Source organism: Cololabis saira, chromosome 8, assembly GCF_033807715.1.
Source record: "Cololabis saira isolate AMF1-May2022 chromosome 8, fColSai1.1, whole genome shotgun sequence".
NCBI classification, from domain to species: Eukaryota; Metazoa; Chordata; class Actinopteri; order Beloniformes; family Belonidae; genus Cololabis; species Cololabis saira.
The window spans coordinates 40,086,854-40,106,416 of NC_084594.1; the positions used below are offsets into that span (position 1 = coordinate 40,086,854).

The 19,563-nt window shown below is 41.2% G+C and overlaps 1 protein-coding gene across 1 annotated transcript in view; it reads right to left on the reverse strand.

Annotated features, from left to right (window-relative positions):
* Positions 1–367: 367 nt before the first annotated feature.
* Positions 368–19,563, reverse strand: part of LOC133449557 (receptor-type tyrosine-protein phosphatase gamma-like) — a 448,089-nt gene continuing 428,893 nt past the window's right edge. The window contains exons 21-23 of the mRNA XM_061728722.1: positions 13,030–13,169; positions 5,277–5,382; positions 368–2,748 (exon numbers count right to left, since the gene is read on the reverse strand). Coding sequence (XP_061584706.1) covers positions 2,602–2,748; positions 5,277–5,382; positions 13,030–13,169 — 393 coding nt within the window. The 3' untranslated portion in view covers positions 368–2,601. The remainder of the gene's footprint in view (positions 2,749–5,276; positions 5,383–13,029; positions 13,170–19,563) is intronic.

The window sequence follows — 19,563 nt, forward strand, 5'->3', positions numbered from 1 at the left end:
AACAGCTCTGGATTAAAAAAAAAAAAAAAAAGTGGCCAAGCCAAAGTTGCATAAAGCTGAGCGTGCTGTTGATCAGATTGATCTGATATCAGAATGAGAGACGCGCAATACGTTTGTGTTTGTCATCCATGTTTGTCAGAGGGAATTCACGACCAAAAGACGCTAAAAACACGGACAAAAAGAAAGGAAAGGCAAATGTTTTCTTTGGAATTTCCACAACTGTTTCAAATGCAGAATTCCCACTGATGATATATGTATTGTATATGTGAATATGTGTTTGCAGGAGAGTTTAGATGAAATAGCAGCATAGAAAAACCATGAGGATTGATGATCCAGCTCCTGATGGCCATGAGCTTTGACGTTGTAAACTCGGTAGAAAGCAGGATACCACAAAGGACATGTACAAAAGTCACAATGTTATTATTGTAAGGATATATTTTTATATTCATACATACAGTATTCCCATATATTAAAAGCATAATATGAACTATACAAAGACATAATCATAAAAGTTCACAGTAGCAGTAGTTACACCACTGAAGGTTTTCTACCACAGGGGTCTGTGGCAGCGATCCGAGATCTTGGTTCTTGTGATAAATGACGTATGCCAGGTAAGAATGATGTCCTTCACAGAAGCAGTTACGCAGATTAAGAAGAGAACAAAACCCAAAAACAGCTGAATGGAGAGAGGCCAGGATAGTCAGTTTTAATATACACACATGGACAAATTTGTTGGTCCGCTTCCATTAAATACAGAAAAATCCACAATGTTAATTGACATAACGTGAAAAATTGACAAAAGTCATAATAAAAACTATTTACTGAAAATCCATTTATGAAAATAAAACACTGCTTTTGAATTCTGGTTCAACAGAATCATTTAAAAAACAACCAAAAAACAACAACAACAACAACAAAACAAAAAACTAACTATTGAAACTAGTTTCATTAGTTTGAAATCAATTAATTCCAATTAATTGGTACGCTCAGAAAAGTGAAAATAATTTGAACATATTGACATGTGTCCTGCAATTATCATCACAGGAATCTTAAAGCTTGCAGTCAGTTGCTGACTATTTAAAGGGTAACAAGTCGTCACTGTACCGTTTGGTATCATGGAGTCCACCGCACTGAACATGAACCAGAGAAAGCAAAGGAGAGAGTTGTCTGAGGAAATACGAAAGAACATTCTAGACAGGCATGTTAAAGGTGAAGACTAGAGGAGCATCTCCAAGCAGCCTGATGTTCCTGTGACTACAGCTGGAGTCTTATTTAGGAGTCTAGGGCCACACGGTGGGAACACAAGAGGACAACTGATGACACAATGAAGAAACGGATAATACGAATGGGAACCAAAGACTCCAAAACAACTTCCAAAGAGATTAAAATTGAACTCCAATGTCAAGGTACATCAGTGTAAGGTCACACTATCCAGAGTTTGAACCAAAGTGGACCACGAGGAGGACTTCACTGTTGAAAGTAAACCATAGGGACAAGTCACAAAGCTTCTAAGACAATGTCCTTCAGAGGGATGAAACCAAAACTGGAGCTCTTTGGCATCACATCATCTCTATGTTCACAGATGCAAAGATGAAGCGTTCAAAGAAAAGAAGACTGTATCTACTGTGAAGCATGGAGGAGGCTCGGTTCTGTTTTTGAGCTGCTCTGCTGCGTCTGGTACAGGATGTCCTCCATCTGTGTAGGCACAATGAAATCTCAAGACTATCAAGGGATTCTGGAGACAAACGTGCTGCTGAGTGTCACAAAGCTTGGTCTCAGTTGCAGCTCCAGGGTCCTCCAACAGGATAATGACCCAAAACACAAACTGCACAAACTGAATTGAAAACAGACATCTAAAAACACCCAAAAATGTTGAAAAACAAAACACTGGACCTTTCTGAAATAGCCCTCTATGAGTGTTGATCTAAATCCTAGTGAAAATGTAAATCGGTCTTGAAGGGTGGAACAAAATACCTGCCTACAGGTGCAGAAGTCACGGTGGATGTTTCAGAAATCACTTGATTGCAGTGACTGATTAAAAATATTGTGCAACAATATAATCAAATTGAGTAACTTGTTAATCCCAGTTTCATTAGTTTTTTTGTTTTTGTTTTGCCCTTAAAGATTCTTGTAAATCAGCATTCAAAAGCAATGTCTGATTGTCTTTCGTGAATTTCAGTGAATTCGAAACTAATATAACTTAAGTCAGTTTCAAGTTATTTCAGTGACCATTGTGTTTTTTTTTCTTTAATGGAAGGAAACCAACAAATTTGTTCACGTTTGTAGGCAGTAACACTGACATTTTATAGTGCCAACAAGAAAAAGAAAGTTTCTCGTTGCCTACAAGTGCTGTTGTGAAACTTAAACAGGCAGGTGAAAGTCCTTTAAAAGGAAACATTAAGACATTACATGGCAAAAATAAAAGTAAAACTTCATAAGTGTAAAAAAAGTAATTAGAATGTTTACTTTAACCAAGAATCTGGCAAAAAGGCCTCAAAAAGTCTTGTCCACAATAGTTTTGTGACGTTTTAGAAAATGTAGCGGCTCCCCTGTGGCCCCGGTGACGTCACAAGGTCTGGGCGTCACTCCCATTCCTGGCGTTTAGACCGGGAACTCTGTGTTCACTGCCCGGTCTGACTGGCCTAACGTGGGCATGACAGCGCCGTTAAAGTTCCTAGCCAGATGACCCAAACAGTTCTCCTTGGTGCCGACGTGGCTGAACAGACCCTTGAGTAGATCCTGGTACCGCTGCGAGCCAAACAAAGACAGAGATAGAAGAAGACAAAGTGAAACAGAGCAAAGAGCGCCAGAGGAAACGGCTAAACGGTGCATGAAAATCAGACTTAAGTGGGTCATGTGTCCCACAGTCACAATTTCATTAAGGGTGTGTTCACACTTGACATTTTTGGTTTATTAAAGCCAACTCTGGTGAGGTTGTGAACACCACCACCTGACCTTTGTGTGCACCAAACAAGCTGATTGAGACCCCATGGAAAACTGTACCACACAAATGATTATTTGCTAAAATACAATTCATTTGATCCAATAAAAAGCTGCATTTATCATTTGTCCTATGATGCTCCTATAGCATGGTTTGTTAATGTTTATGTCATGGCAAGACAGTTGACTCTTTTTCACATCTGTTTGAAGGCCCTTTTAAAGAAATAAATCCCATGAAAACTGCTGAGCTTTGAAGCCCCAGCAGTTTTAAAGTACATTTTCACAGTTTATACCGACTGGTATAATGTGTCATGATGTCTTTTGGGAAAGAACAAGACGTAATATGATATGAAATCCTGAACCTTGCCTGGCTTAAGTACCAAAGCAGATCAGGTTGTCACATTTTTGAGAAATCATCACAGAACAATTCCTTCAATAATGCAGATAACCAAAAGGGACCAAAAGGGAAGTTGTATTTTTCCATTCATAACTGTCCATCCATTAATTTGAGCTTATGTGTATTTGGATTGTGTGGGCAGCAGCCTTATCTGCAAGACCTGATAGTACCGTATGTTCCTAACAGAGCTCTCCGTTCTCAGAGTGCAGGTTTACTCGTATTTCCTAGAGTATCCAGTAGATTTGGAGGACGGACCTTCTGCTATCAGGAACCGTTACTATGGAACCAACTTTTGGGTTAAGGAGGCTGACACCACCTCCACCTTTAAAACCAGACTTAAAGGTAAACTCTAGTGTGTTAGAGTCAGTAGTCATAGCTGCAGCTAAAGGACAAGACTATAATAGTCTCAAACATGGATTTGTTGTAGATATGCTGCTATAACATGATCCACTCAGCGGTGCCCCTCAACTTGTTCTTGGATAATTACTACTAATATATTTTTTGAATGTAATATTGACAATATATTTGTGTTTCTCCTCTCTATGTTCTTTATGCTCTTTGTCCTCCACTTCCTTTTCTTCCCCTTCTTCCTCTTTTCTTCCTCTAGTCTGGTGTTCAGCAGAGCCATATCCTCCTCAAGGTTTTTTCCCTTTTCAAGGGGAGTTTTTTTCTTTCTTGGGGTCATGTTGTGGGTCTCTGAAAAGCGCCTTGAGACAATTTTGTATTGTAATTGATACTAAATGAAATAAAATTGACCTGAATTGAAGTTCTCGCCCCATCTCTGAGGGAGAGTTCAGCCACCTGTGGAGGAAACTCATTCCAGCTGCGTGTATCCTCACACTTATTCATTTGGTCACAAACCACAGTTCTTCTCCAAATGTCTTATAAACACTTTTTCTTTGGTTGACCATATGAACATTAGTGAAACAGTGTATTTTGTTAAGGCGTTTGTACTTTGATTAGTTACTATGTTGAACACTACACATAAAACCCAGCATGATGCATAAATACTGTTTGTTCTAAATTTCTAACATTATTCGTCTCTGGTTAAATGCATGACGACCAGTGTGTTCCAGTTCAAGTCCTAATGACCTACCGGACTGAATGTTTTCTGGAAGCTTGCAATTTAGACACATTTGAGTTAAGGGTTGTTCAAAACAGCAAAAACCACATGTGAGAGTGGCTGGTTAAATTAGGGGTGAAACACTCCAAAGCTTTGCTTGACTTTGGCCATGTGCTTCAGAGGCTCGACACAGGATTAAAATGTCAGAACTGAATGTCACATTGCTATCCTCATTCTGTTGGGGGGGATTTTCTCTTTACGCTATCGCCAAGTGCTTTTTCCATCTGTAATTGTTTGATTTCTACACGTGAATGGCTTTGGAAAGGCTTTCAGGTCCAATCTGAGGTTGTAAAAATAACTCTGAATTTGAAATTAAGGCCACAGGTCAGCATCAGAGGTTAACGCTACGTACTGAGTGATAAAACAAAAACCTTAGCTACAGGGAGTTGAGAACAAATCTGATCCACAATATCTCCACCTCATAACTTACATTGACAGGACACCCACAAAGGACAAAAACATGGCTGAGACATCCAATTTAACCTTTCTGGGTACATTTCTGAGATCACTAACAATCTACAGTATGGAGGAGCAAAACTGACATCATTAAAAATAAAAGTAGAAATGTATACATTTAGTTTTTACTTTTCCATATACATGCATTCCTTGTTCTTACAAACCCTCGTCTCCTCTTTTTACTTTACCTTATGCATTTCTTCCTCATTATGCAAATGAGGAGGGCTGTCCTTCCTGGTCCAGCTCTTCTACTATTGGTCAATGAACAGGAAGGATCTTGCTTCTTCCTGCTTTTATTTCTAATGATGTCAGTTTTGGTCCTCCATAACAATCCGCTATGCTGCAGTTGTAAAAACTCACAGTGTTGGTGAAGAGGTTGATCATCCTGGCCACTTCATGTACGTCGACAACACATTTACTCCCAAGCTCCTCGGGTGAGGTGGCTAGGCCATGCCACACCCCCAACCTGACACACACACACACACACACACACACACCATTACACGATTGGAAACACTTACAATGTTGCTGTAATTATGGGAAGTTTAGCTTTCAAACACCTTCCAATCCACTTTATTTATATAGCACATTTTAAAAAACATCAAGGTTACCAACGTGCTGCACAATGAGTAAAGCAAGACATAATAAAATAGTAAAAACTAAAAAACAGAGTAAAATAGATAAGAGCACATAAAAGCACAAAATAAAAACACACCAAACAGACAACAACCAGTGTTTCAGAAACATAAAAGACTAGACAGAGACCACACAACTCTCTTAATTTAGGCATCTTTATTTTCATTTTTAATCTAATTTAGTTCTGAAACCGAACAAAAACAATGAATTACACATGGATTTTAAACCCTCCTTTCTCTCCTAAATAAACATAGGGAATGTGAGATCATTGGAACATAAAACTGATGAGCTTGGAGCACTGATAAGGACGCAGCTGTTATGTTTTACGTGCAGTATCATGTGCTTCACAGAGACAAAGTGTCTGGACTCCAGCAGCTTTATAGTCGAATCTCAGTCTATACATGCCGAGATCGCGGACAGAGTGGTAAGAGTAGAGGAGGAGGAACTGCAGTATTTGTTAACACATGGGGAAATCCTGATACCAGCCTGCAAACACTTAATAATCCTTTCTGGAGTTTCTTTTTTTTTTTTTATATATATTTTTATCCCATTTTTTTCCCATTTTTATCACCCAGTGCTCTTACCTAACAGTCCTGTGCATTGCCATCCTCTACCAACCCCGGGAGGGCCCTGCACTGAGCTCAGGTCTCCTCCTTAACCTGAGGAGTGATGGACCGCATCTTTTCACCAGACAGAGTGGGGTTTCTCCGGCTGGATGTAGCGCGTGGAAGGATCACGTTATTCCGGCCGGATCCTCCCCACCCCATCTGTTCCCCGGTTGGCCAGAGGGGGCATGTATATCCCAGGACTGTGTGCATGTTTTTGTGAGGGTAGCTATTTTCTGGAGTTTCTAACCACATTTCTAGTGCTTTATTCTTAACAAGACTATGGTTACTTCAGGACCTGCAGTAGTTCAAAAGGTTGCCCCCTGGCAATCGTGATTCTCACGGAGCATTTACACAATATACTGTAAAACATCTATTACAACAGAAGTTGTCTCTAGGATATTTCCAGAGACCCAGAACATGACCCCTGAGCAATTATTACATAAACATAAACAATAGCAGGTAAAAAACTCCCTTAGTGTGAGAAAAACCTTAAGCCAAACAGTGGCAAAGAAAAACTCCCCTTTAGGAGGGAAGAAACCTTGAGCAAGACCCTGCAAATAAAGGGGGACCCTCCTGCTGAAGACCAGCTGGGCAGAGCAGGAAAAGAGAAAACAGACAGAGAGAATGAAGAACTGAGAAAAGAGAGACACAGATATATTGTTAAAGGTACAAAAGAGCAGATATATTAGTTGTAATGATCCGTTAACTGGAGAACTAAGAGTTCTATGTACATATTACTGGTCAGAGGGGGGGACTGCAGGGTAGCATGCCGCTCCTGAAGCTCTGGAAGCTCTGACTTGCAAACATGCACAGAAGAGAAAAAGAGGGGGGGTTTCTCAAAGTAGCACCACCATCTACTCCCTTCCTGAGGTGTTTGGAACCAAAAATAATATGTTTTATCAGAATTTAGAAGCAAAAAATTAGTGGACATCCAGTCCTTGATGTCCTGAAGACATGCCTGAAGTTTAGCTAACTTTGGTGACAACATGTTACTTTTTGAAAGGTGAGAAAACCTGAAAACTCATTGTCGGCCTATGTGCTTAGGTCGCCACGGTAGCAGTAAACTGAATGTTAAATATAACCTGGGTTTTTGCTGCAGCCTGAAGGCATTGTGCTGTGACACTAGTCAGACCAAAAATATATAATTGCGTGCAGTGGATATGGGCTAATATCGTTATATAATATTACTATATAAACTACAGCTGCGATAAGAGGCAGAAAAAGTGAATAGTCAAAGCTTTTTGAAAGGACTCCCACCCACAAATCACTGAATTACTGAGATGTGCATTCTCACAGGATGAACTATCTCATAACCTCTCTGTTTGCTGAGTAGATCATTTGTGGTGAAATTTTTACTTAAACATTCACAGACACATCAGATTCTCAGTGGACTAATATCACAGGCATCCTCTGTAATTCTTATTTTCACAGGTCCCCAAATGATTTGGTCCTGCGTAAACAGGCCATATATCTGGTTCTGTACTTTTCACCAATTTTTCTGCCAATTTTTTTAAATGTAATCCTAAATTAAATTGTTCTTTTTGATAATTTTCTGCAACAACACAATTTCCCTGCAAGCAATGTTCCAAAACTATTCATTATCTATCATTTAATAGCTTTAAAAGGTGATGAAAGAAAGTGCCATTTGTAGAATCTTATTTTTTAATCAACTTTCACACAAAAAAGTGCCAGTTTAAATATTTGCATTTTTCTCTCATTATCCATGTCATTTGGTTAAATTCTTAGTCCCTTCAAACACACTGGCTGCTGGAGAATGTCTCAGTGCACTGAAAAGCTTTAAGACTCTTTACTTTAAGTGTTTGAGTTGCCCTTGACAGCATCTCAGATATGGTCAGGTCAGGTCAGGCATGTCAACACACGGATTAAAGATTTATAAGCAAGTTAATCAAACTGAGCAGCAATCCAAAACGGCAGCTCAGGCCGGTGTGAAGCTCGTGGGAGAACAGCAGCTTGCTTTCACAATGTAAAAGGTCTCGTCATCCCTGAGCAGCTCTTCCGGGAGAGCAGCTAAAAGCAGAGATCAACCAGCATCAGACTGAATAATGAGAACTCAGATTATTAAAATAAGCTTTTAGCAGAGCAGCTCTCAGGTGCAGGGAGTTGGACGTGTCATAGCAAAAAGATAAAGTGCTCAATTAGTCATTTTCCTCTTAAGTATGTGACAATCAAGTCTTCATAAAATCTTATTTATTTCAATATATAAAAATAAGTGCCTGCTTTGTACTTCTGGACTACAATTGATCCTTTCCTGGTTTACCAAGCTTGCATATGTGACCGTAAACGCAAAGTAACGTTAAGTAGGTGATTGTAATACAACTTTCCGGTAGTTAAGAACTGCAATTAAACCAGAAGGAAAGAATATAACATACAGTCCTGCATTAACAAAATGTAAACAACAAAGTGCAGATAGAACAGTGAGGGCTATTGACGTCCTTGGTTTCAGCTGGTATGCAGCCAAAGTCTGTATTTAATAACATCACAACTGCCTACGCACCACAGGAAATAACAGTCGGCAGCAGAAGCACCCATCACCTGGACAGTGAGCATATATTGCTGTGTCATATTTGTTTACAGCAGTATAATGTGGATATAGATCTTTCTGACAGAGAGCTGAAACCCTTCTGTGAATGTGCAGCAGTTTTTATGGACTGGTGTTGACTTAGCCCTCGGATCACGGCCCTGCTGCATCAGACAACTTCTTCTGAGCTCCAAGTGGCAGTTAGCCACCTTGACATTATTTTGGAGAATACTTTGGTACATTTTGGAATATATTTTCCCTCTAATGAAGGTGAAACAACCCCATCTGATAATACTCCCTCCACCATGCCTAACCATTGGCCCTTTTTGCACCATATATAGTTCTCAGGATTCTGCCTGGATGTTCCAACTTTCGTCGGTCCAGAAAACAATTTCCTAATGTTGTGGATTGTCAAAAGTGGTATTTGGAAAATAAGTGCATTAATGAGTCAAATAGCACACATATAGCACTTTTCGTACACTAAAACGCAGCACAAAGTGCTAAACAGTCATGTCAGAGTTGGTACTACCCATCCGGCCACCCCCTTCCCCACCAATCCATATAAATGATAAATAAAGCAAAGTAAAAACTGACAAATAAGTGAATTAATAGGATATCAGCAATGAATGACAGTATAATGAGCTAAAAAATGGGCTAAACAGAAATTCTAAAGTAGAAAGTTTTAAAGAGTATTTTTTTAAAGGGGGTATTTGTTAAAAGTTAGGTTAAAAGGGTAAGCCTCAAGCCTGCTTTTAAAAACATTTACATTCTCTGCAGTCCTCAGGTTCTCTCGTAGGCTGTTTTAAAAACATGGGGCATAGTATTGGAAAGCGGCCTCAGACAAAGGTTAAATGATTCAACTTGATTTCTAACCCAGAGCATTTTGGGACAACAGGAAAATACCTCCTCAAAATCTGCCACCTGTTCAAATACATAAATAACAGACATTGCTTTGACTGATCACAACAGGGCTTGTGTTTGTGATGGGCATGGTTTCCAGGGAAGCACAAGGAGGGAAGGAGGAGTTAACTCTCCATGTATTGTTGATGTTTTGTCCAATATCGGATGTGATGTCAACCAGAGATCATTTATACTGCTTTTATGGCCAACACAGTAAAGGTACTGGAGCAGCAAATCCCTGTAATATGGAGTGGAAGCTTTAAAAATTATGACAAAGGCGGAGGATCTTGATCTTAACATTTAAACGTTTCACAGCACTCAGATCTATATAGAAAAAGCAAGATCAAAACAGACAGGTACTTTCTTTTTTCTACCTTTCAAAATAAAGGTTTCCCATTCCTCAAAGACAGAAGCATGTATTTTATAATGTGTGGATAGTAAAATGAATAATTCACAAAATCCTCCTGCACGATGAACAATAGTTCATCAATAGCTTATCACTTTTGCACACCTCTAAAGGACACAAGGGTGTCCATCGCAGCCTTGTTAAAGTTACCCTACACATTTCCAGGTCTGCCTGGATACGTTTTTCTCTCCTATCGGAACAATAGCTCCTATCTTGAGTGCAGTTGGTGTAGGAGTCCTTGCTGGTCTTTGCCGGTACTTCCATTGGTGACCCAGCTCCTCACTATTTATGGTTATTGGAATTGGTAAGGTTACAATTTTTGGAGGTAAGGAAGTCAATCATTCGCCAACCAGGAAGTGAGGAGGGGTATTGTTTCTTGAAAGAGGCGCTTAACTCGTAGGGAGAAGGAAGTGAGGAACCCAATGGGGTCGAATATGCGAGCTGATGTCTGTACACTTCTGTCAGTGTTGGCTTTTTTTATGATGTCTAACAGTTACTTTAAATCAAACACAAGGTCATCTATCTCTGGTCTCCAGACTAGTCCCAGCACGTTGAGTACATTTTCACATGAATCAGTTTCTCCACTGTGCTCTAAGCCCCTCTCCGTCCACGTGGCTCTCAAGTCCGGTGAGTTCGTAGCGCATTTACACAAGTTCATACCTGCCTGGGGTAAAATATATCACATATCATCTATGACTACTGCATGATGTTGCATGTCGTATCAAACAGTCATCTGTTCCCTGCCACTAAGGTGTCTGCTGGTACCTCCTCACAGATGCCTTGCTGTAAGTAGTCCTGTATTGCATTATTGTACCTTGAGTACAATGCATCAGTTTTCAGTTTCCTCTTCAAGTTCTCAAGGCGGCCTTTTGCTACCTTGAAATTGTCGGGAAGGTATCCTCTATCAGGTCGCCATGGCAATTCCACTTGATAGCGACCATCCTTAAACGTTACAGCCTTTTCAAAGCTATATGTAGAACTTTTGCATCCTCTGGGCTCTCGTTCTGGTTATTATTATGGCCAGTGACTCCACCTCCCAAAATGCATGTAACTGTTTGGAGATCTGGGTGTCTTCCATAAGACTAATGTGCATACAAGTGGTGTCTGTTACACTGGAAGCTGTCATCGCCCATTAAAAACCAATCCAAAGTCGGTTTTAACTGCAACTAGTGACTTTGTCATTCTTTGGCTCTTACCAGTAACTGTTTGTCTCTTTGGGTCCAGCTGTCCACGCTTTAACGGTCTGAAGCAGTACTTTGTTCTGAGTATCTCCCCTCACTTTCACAGAACTTTTGACAGAAGACAACAAAGCATCTGCATTACTACTGTCAACCTCTGGCTTGACTTCAGACTGGTCACAAACTGACTGGTGTCGTATGCGGCTGCATGAAGGATATGAAACTTTGTCCTCTGCAAGACCTTGCTATGTTCCTTGGGCCTAAGCACACAAAGTTCCAGGTTTTCTCAGTTTATCTTTGCATGCACTTTCTGTAGTCTACTGGTAATTTTGTGGTTTGTGATCACTACTGTCACAATACACACAGGTCTGGGAAACTGTATTTGTTGTGTGCAAAGCAGTCGCTGAGAGAACACTCCACTTTCTCGGTTTAAAATCACAGGCATAAGACGGCTTACCCATTGGCTTGCTGGTCATTGAAGGATCCTTTGTTGTGGGACTTGATGATAAGTTGAAGTGCACTTTCCCTGCATTGAACCTCATTTTACAGAAACTGAATAAGCTTGGGCAATTTCCATTCGCCGCTTGAGTCTGATTGGCGGGTGTAAGCTAAGGCCATGTCCTCTAGGATGAGCTGCAGTAGCACTGGATACATCAGGCAGCCATAAGTGTCACTGTGAACTCCCAAAGATTCTAAGCTGCGTATCTGGATCTCACATTCATCATATACATATGTAGGTGCATCAAAGCTGTCACATCAGAAGACTTCTAGGAGTTACGCTCAGTAGTTTTGACATGTGTGCACTAATTACAATGTCCTTCCTCCCAAAGTAGTTCTGCAGTAACTCTTTTGCAACATCATGTTTGTCATGCTTGTCATTGTCAGCCCTGCTATGGTTCTGGCAGCTGCTCCAGTCAGTTAAGATCTCAGGTAAGTGAATTTATCTTTCTTACATAATGCATCATTCATGTGAATAGCTGTTTCATACTGACCCCAGAATTTTTGCCACTGGGTTATTTCTCTATCATATTTTGCTATCAGTAACTTAAAAGGAAGATTAAAAATCGGTCTGTCTGGAACTGGAGCTCAACCGTACTCTGGCAGACTCACATGACCTCTCAATGATGCCAGTGGCGTGAACGTCCATGTGAGAATGTGGTCCATGTAATCTTGTGCGGACAAAATCTCGGCATCCTGGTCCTGAGTTGGTGTTTCATCTTCAATGCCTTTACGTTTATCTAAACTAGCCACGGTAGATGTTAAGACTGACAGCATTTCATCATTATCTGGTCCGTCTTTTGCCACCTCGTCTTCTAGGCGTGTTAACAACTTGGTCATGGGGGCACGGATTGTAGCCTGCTTCTTTTCCATCTGCTCAAGTAGCTCTGTCATCTCGGCTGTTAGCGTTAGCAGTTAGCTTCCAGCTTCATTCGAAAATGGGTTCTGAGAAATCTTGCTCTCTGGGTTTTGGCAACAAAATAATATGGAGTGGAAGCTTCACAAATAGTGACAGCAGATCTTGATCTTAACATTTAGTGCTCATTTTAAAGAGGGGACAGAACTTTTCACAATACTTACGTGGATCTATAGGCTATAGATAAAGCCAGATTGAAACATACAGGTACTTTTTTCTACTTTTCAAAATAAAACACTCCCACTTCTCCGAAATAAAACCATGTATTTAAAATGTGTGGGTAATAAAACAAATAATTCACAACACCCTGAGCAAGAAAAATGTAGGGGAGACACTGAAAAGACACGAAAGGAGGGTCATACACTCAGTTCAGCCCCCCCCCAGGTTGTTTGAAATAAAATCATGAATAAATAATAAATGAATCAGACAGACCTGTCATGGATGAGAGCTGGTCCAGCTTGTGTTGTCGTCTGCTCTTTAGTAATTATGAGCTCCAAGATACTATGGGGGTAGTCAGTGGGGTTCGGCTCCCGTGGGCGTTGAAAGTGACGAATTCTCAGCACAAAATCATCCTGATTGTTGAGACAGGGGGTGACACAGGGCAAACCATGAAAGTTGAAATGTTGTTTCATGAAAGTTAGTTGAGAAACAAAGACTTATATGAAGGAAAAATAACTTTCTCTTGTAAAAAAATCACGACTACGAGATGGACGGATAGCACCCCATTGATGACAATGGTTTTTAGCTTCACTGCTTGAAGCTGATTGCTGATGTTTAATCTTTCTTTCTTGGCTCCAAACACTATTATTTCTGCTTTTCTCTTCATTTAACTGAAGAAAATTCTGGCACATCCACTTTTTAATTTGATCAATGCATTTGAATCAATGTTTAAATTGGATTATAGTCATCTGGTGAGATGGTTATAGATTTGTGTGTCATCTGCGTAGTTATGGTAACACATTATGTAAACATGAGCTGAGAACAGAGGACACATATCAAAAGGATCCATGCATGGATCAATATGCAGAATAACAATCCATACCAAGTGATTCCTCTCAGAAAGTTCTTACGGCTCCAGAAAGCTCTATAGACAAGACTGTTGGAGGGTATATCTTCTTATTTTGTTGTGTTTGGGATATTTTGGGCTACACTACTTGCCCAGGGACTGTGCAGATGTGAGGACAAACATCAGGAATCACTTCTGTCACGTGTTCACATGCTCTGACATGGCAGCGTCTGGTAGAGTTGTGCGTCTAAATCTAAAACGATCAGTACATCGTTTCCTTTCTTTAAATTCGTTTTTTTTTGTGAATGACTGTAATTTCTGGGGCAACATGGTCGCTTAGTGGTGAGCACTGTTGTCTCAAAGCAAGGTTCCTGGTTCAACTCCTTGCAGGAGTCTGTGATAGAAATTTGTCTTTCCCCTGTTCTGTTATGAGTTCCTGTGAATACACTCATTTCAGACCAGTATTGTGCCCATGCAGTTGAGTTCAGCTGTCTTATGCAGTGGCAAAGATGTTATTCTGAGAGCTCAGTTCGTGAGCTATTTTGTCCAGAAAGCACTGGTTCTGTTAAAACTCCTCTACTAGCGACTCTGTCAGTTTCATCAACCCCTCAAATGTATGTTTTGAGCCTTTGCATGCAAAGATGATTAAAGTCACTAAAGCCTAAAAAGTTTTCATTTTTATCCAGTTACTATTATTTCAGTCTTAATCAGATATTAGTTACCTAGTGGTTATAATATACATACACGGAGGTATTAGATATTTATTTTTCACAACAGTCTTGTTTTCCCTGTGCTTGCGGTGTTTTCTCTGGATATTGTTGCTTCCCCCCACAGTCAAAAAAAAAAACCCAACAAAAATAGAGTATATCAGGTTAATTGGTGACCCTTAAAGGAGCATGAGGCTCCTTTTAAGAAATGAGACTCATTAGCGCCACCTTCGCCACGACGGCCGTCGGGGGTACTGCAGCCAAAGGCGAAGCCGGCACGGGAGAACGGGGAGAACGCGCATGCAGCGTCATTTGACGTCACATCCGCAGGACAGCGCGGGAAATTCCGGGCCGGAATTGCAGCACATTTTGCAGCACACAGCCTGTTCAAGGCAACGGAGAGATACACTAGAGGGCTCATTCTTTTTGGTTTGGAACGCTTCATCTGATATTATTACTAGAAAACTTAAAACGTATACGCATTTTTTTCATAAATCCTGCCTCATGCTCCTTTAATTGGCTGTTAGTGTGGTCGTTTGTATATTGGTGCCCCACAATGGACGAGTGACGTGTCCAGGGTGTACCCCTGTCTTTTGCTCAAAGAAGTCTCAGTCTGGTGGTCAAAAATGTTACCTTGATTTTCAACATTTCACTTCTTAGTTACAATGGTCAAGTCTGAATGCTGCATTAGCACAAATAAATCCCAGATATTTTCATTTGTTTGCTTACAATATCTGTTTAATATTTTTATTTATCCAAAAAGAACATAACGTCACCTGAAGCCATTTTGCTTTCAAGTGAAATTAATTCATGGGAAAACCTAAAGTTTGGAGGACAGGAAACAGGAACTGTACTGTTTCATATACCCAGCTCCTCAGTCAGCCCAGTTCATGGTGTTGGACAGACAAGGTCATGTTTCAATGAGCTGGGCGGCATTGAAAGCCTCGCAGGTCGTGGCTAAGGTTTGACTTTGATTTACCTGAAATGTAACTGTTTTTAGAAGGTGTCACATGTCTCAGTACTTTTGAACAACATTTGGATTGTGATTACTGCTTTGTGTAAATACATTTTTGACAACAGGGAAAAAAAACAATAGTTTTCTCTCAGTTGTTTCTTTTTTAATTATCTTGTGTTTTCTCACCACACAGAAAGAACAAACATCTGTGGGTTAGAGTCCCTCAGGTTTGAGTCCTTTGAATTCTGTTTTGTTTTATTGTATTGCTTTTTTGTTTAAATTTTAAACAATGCCTTTTATTTCTACTCTGTGATGTTTTAATGTCTCTGTAAAGCACTTTGAATCACTTTGTTGTTAAATTTCGCGATACAAATAAACTTGTCTTGCCTAAAGCTTTTCTCAGACATGAAATAAGAGTCACATTGTTGAGATCAGGATTTGGGGTTTATTTGATTCTTGTTTTGTTCAGTCTGGTGTACCTGTGCTGTTTTTCTCTGGGGCTCCTGCATTGATAATCTTCCTGTTTTATTTTGAAAGTGTTTTCTCCTGTGTATAATTTCTGCTTATACTCCTTTGCTGGTTTGGTAACCCTTTTCGACCAACTTGAACCAGGTGCTGGTGTTGGGCTGAGGTTAGTGACAGTTCAGACGGACCATGCTCGGTCCTTATTCAAACAGACTGCAGAGCCTCATCATTATGTCTCTTCCAATACTGAACCTTACTTTAGACAAATATGAAATTCTTCAAAAATTCTGACCTTTAGTTCAATTCAGTTTAAAACAGTCTTTACTTCACTTTCTGTACTTCATAGCCAGCTGTCAAACAGTGACAAAGCAGATTCAGACTAGCACTGGGATGCTTTGGTGTTAAAGACCTGTATTGTCTGTAAGCACTCACACCTATCTAGTTCCAATCCTTTCAGTCAAAGCAGCCAATCTCTCCAGTGAGTCCTGGTCTGTCCCAAAGCCTCCGTCTAACGGGATACGTCTAAAACACTTTTGACTGATGGTGTCCTGAGTAGATGACCAAACCAACGAAAAAAATATCCTCTCCTTGTTAAGGAGCAGTGACTTTTCTGAGCCCACTAAGCACCTCACCGTATCCCTAATGTGTGATCAGTCACCCCTTGAAGAAAGCTGTGAGGAAAACAACTCCTGACATGGCATGTGTCTGCGTGTGTTTAGTGTCCGTCTGAGGTGTTGTATCTGCTTCCTGGCCTGTCTAAATGTTGCTGCCAACACTGTGGTATCTGCCCTGTCCATGATTCGTGATTACAATTATACGTTACGAAAATGGACATGACTGGCACAGCTATTAATAACTACAACAAGTAGGTGAGCCCTCTTCAGCCAGAGCCAGTGGAGTCAGGGCTATGTCTTCTCACAGACAACATACCTCTGCAGTTACCTCAGGGACATGGCTGAAAGCAAATTATGGAGGAAAAGAGGTTCCAGAGAAGGGATACAAAACCAACTAAGGGAGAGGGAGCCGGTTACCTTTAACTGGCATAACACCATCAATAAATGATGACTTCAAAGTAAGGCAGAGCAATTTTCCATACTTATCAAGTCTGATAAGAATTACAGGTGAAACAGTCTCTTTGGTTTCACTGAGACCAGGCTTTCAGAAAATGTAGGTTTTCAGTCGGAGGGATTTATTATCATTCACTTTGAAAGAGATGCAGCAAGATTGCCCAAGGGGGCGATCTTGCTGCACGGCTGTCAACAGCAAGTGGGCAACAAACGTCACAGTAAAAAGACCAAGTGCTGTATGAAGCAACGACAGTGTCCTTCAGACCCCATTATGTACACTGAGAATTTTCACAGGTCACCATGATTCCCGTTTATGCCTCCATGCACATTCCTGACAGTTGTCACAGAGCTGTTAACCAGACCGAACATCAGCCACTATTTCTACTGCAGGAATTTAACTGAGAGCTCAGTATGTGAGGTTCATCTGGAGCGATATGTCACATCTGTGCTTTGTAAATGCATGCAAAGAATAGTGTTTGGTCAGCTGTCAAACATGTTGGATTCAAATTGGATCCATTCACTTTGCTTGCAAAGACAAAAGGTTGGCTGAGAAAGCGAGTCTCACTCATGCTCACACTTCCATCCTCACACTCCTGTCCCCAAACAGCTGGACTCTGCACAACTACACACTAGGATTTTATTTATGGGGTTCTCTTCTGCTTTTAATACTGTGTACGGTAACACATTGCTGCACTGTCTCTATGACCTTTTGTTCCATCCCACAGTGATTTAATGGATAAAGAACATTTTTTTAACAAAAGAGCACCGCACATGTTTTTAAAATGGTTTCAAACCCGGGACATTAATTTGAAACACAGGGCTCTCCCAAAGCGGCATCTTGTTTCCAATATTCTTCTCTATCTACACCAACAGCATCTGCTGCCGCAGTGGAGGAATGAGACCTTTTAAGTATGTGGACAGGCTCCCGGTGGCTCAGCTAACATCCACACACTCAGTACCAGCGGGAGGATAACAGCCTGGTTCAAACATTTGCTGAAAACTTAACATCACAAAGGCCAAAGAGATCTGCCCCAGCAAAATCTTCCAACCGCTGAATATCAGTCAGGTGGTGGAACAGGTGTAGCTTTTCAAATACCTGGGACAGAGGCAGACCCTTTCCTGTCTTTTAACCAACATGGTGACTCACAAAATACTTTTCACCCCCTCAATATTTTAAAGAGGTTTGTTCCACTCCAGGAACATAAGTGCCTGCAGTTTTACACAGTAGTCTGTCTTCAGGTGCTGTCACTACTGACTTTAAACATGAGGTTCAGCCAGGTGTTCTCCCTAAATGCACAACACGCGCATGTAGGGCCTCATTTTGCGCGAGGTGATGCATTTGCATGGTAGCACACATGCGTTACTGTGATGCGGAGGACAGAAAAGAGACCTCTTTTTTTTGAATATTTTTATCCCAGATTTTTTCCCCATTTTTACCACCCAGTGCACCTAAGCGACAGTCCTGGGCATTGCCACCCTCTACCAACCCCGGGAGTTCCTGCACTGAGCTCAGGTCTCCTCCTTAACCTGAGGAGTTAGCAGGCCGCATCTTTTCACCAGACAGGGTGGGGTTTCTCCGGCCTGACGTAGCGTGTGGAAGGATCACGTTATTCCGGCCGGATCCTCCCCACCCCATCTGGCGCCCCGGTTGGCCAGAGGGGGCAGTAGAGCCCAGGACTGTTGCATGTTTTTGTGAGGGTAGCTCACATTAGCTACCAAGGGAACACAGGGAGAACATGCAAACTCCACACAGAAAGGTTCTTTCACCAACCCCACCCAGGGTGTGGGTGCTGAAGTCATGGGGGAACTAACACGCACTTCAGCACCCACAGCGTCCGGGAATCAAACCCAGGACCTTCTTGCTGTGAGACGGCTGCAGTACCAGCTGCGCCACCGTGCCCCCCGAGAAAAGAGACCTCTAATCTCACTGCGGCACTCGACATCTGACCAATCGGATGGGAGCGCGTGCAGGTACGTTCTTGCAGAGCTACCCAAGGTGAGATTTCAACATGTCGTTTAAAAGTCATCACGAAGCAGGAGCGAGCAAGAGAAGAAAAAAAAGGTAAAAAAAGCTTGCTTTACTTGAAGGTGGGTATGTTGAACGAAAAGGTTGTAGCACAATCACCTCAGCTGCCGCTCATTAGACAGGAATGTCTGTCTCCAGCTTCTGTGGAGACTTTGGTCTAGAATTGTGTTTTTCCAGCGGCCCTGATGAACATTTATTGAATGCCTTGTTAACACCCCCTATGCATTCACCTCTGTTGAAAAAGAGTGGCTTATATACGACCGAGTGGTCGGTCGTATATAAGCTACAAATCTTAGCCAATATATAACATATTTGCTATAGTTTTCTATCAATTTCTGTTGTTAAGAAGCGTTCGACCTCAAAAGAGACGCTATATAAATAAAATTGAATTGAATTGATGACTTTGCATCCAGAAAATAGAGAGGTAAAAGGCATCTGTGCACGTTTAGTCCTGATTTCCCTGCTTCAGCACACCCTGATACAAATGACTGTGTCATTAACAGACTTGTCCAGACCTTGATGACAAGCTGATGATGGCCATTAATTAGAATCAGGTGTGATGATGCAAGGAAACATGTAAGACATGTAGGACAGGGGGTCCGAGGACCAGGGTCGAAGACTAATGCCCTAGATAGTCCAACCCCCCCTATCTCTCTGAGCTGCTACTGTATGTCCTTATGCCCTCTCGCTGTCTCAGGACAGATGATTAGCTGCTCCTGAGTGCCAAAAACAAAGAGTAA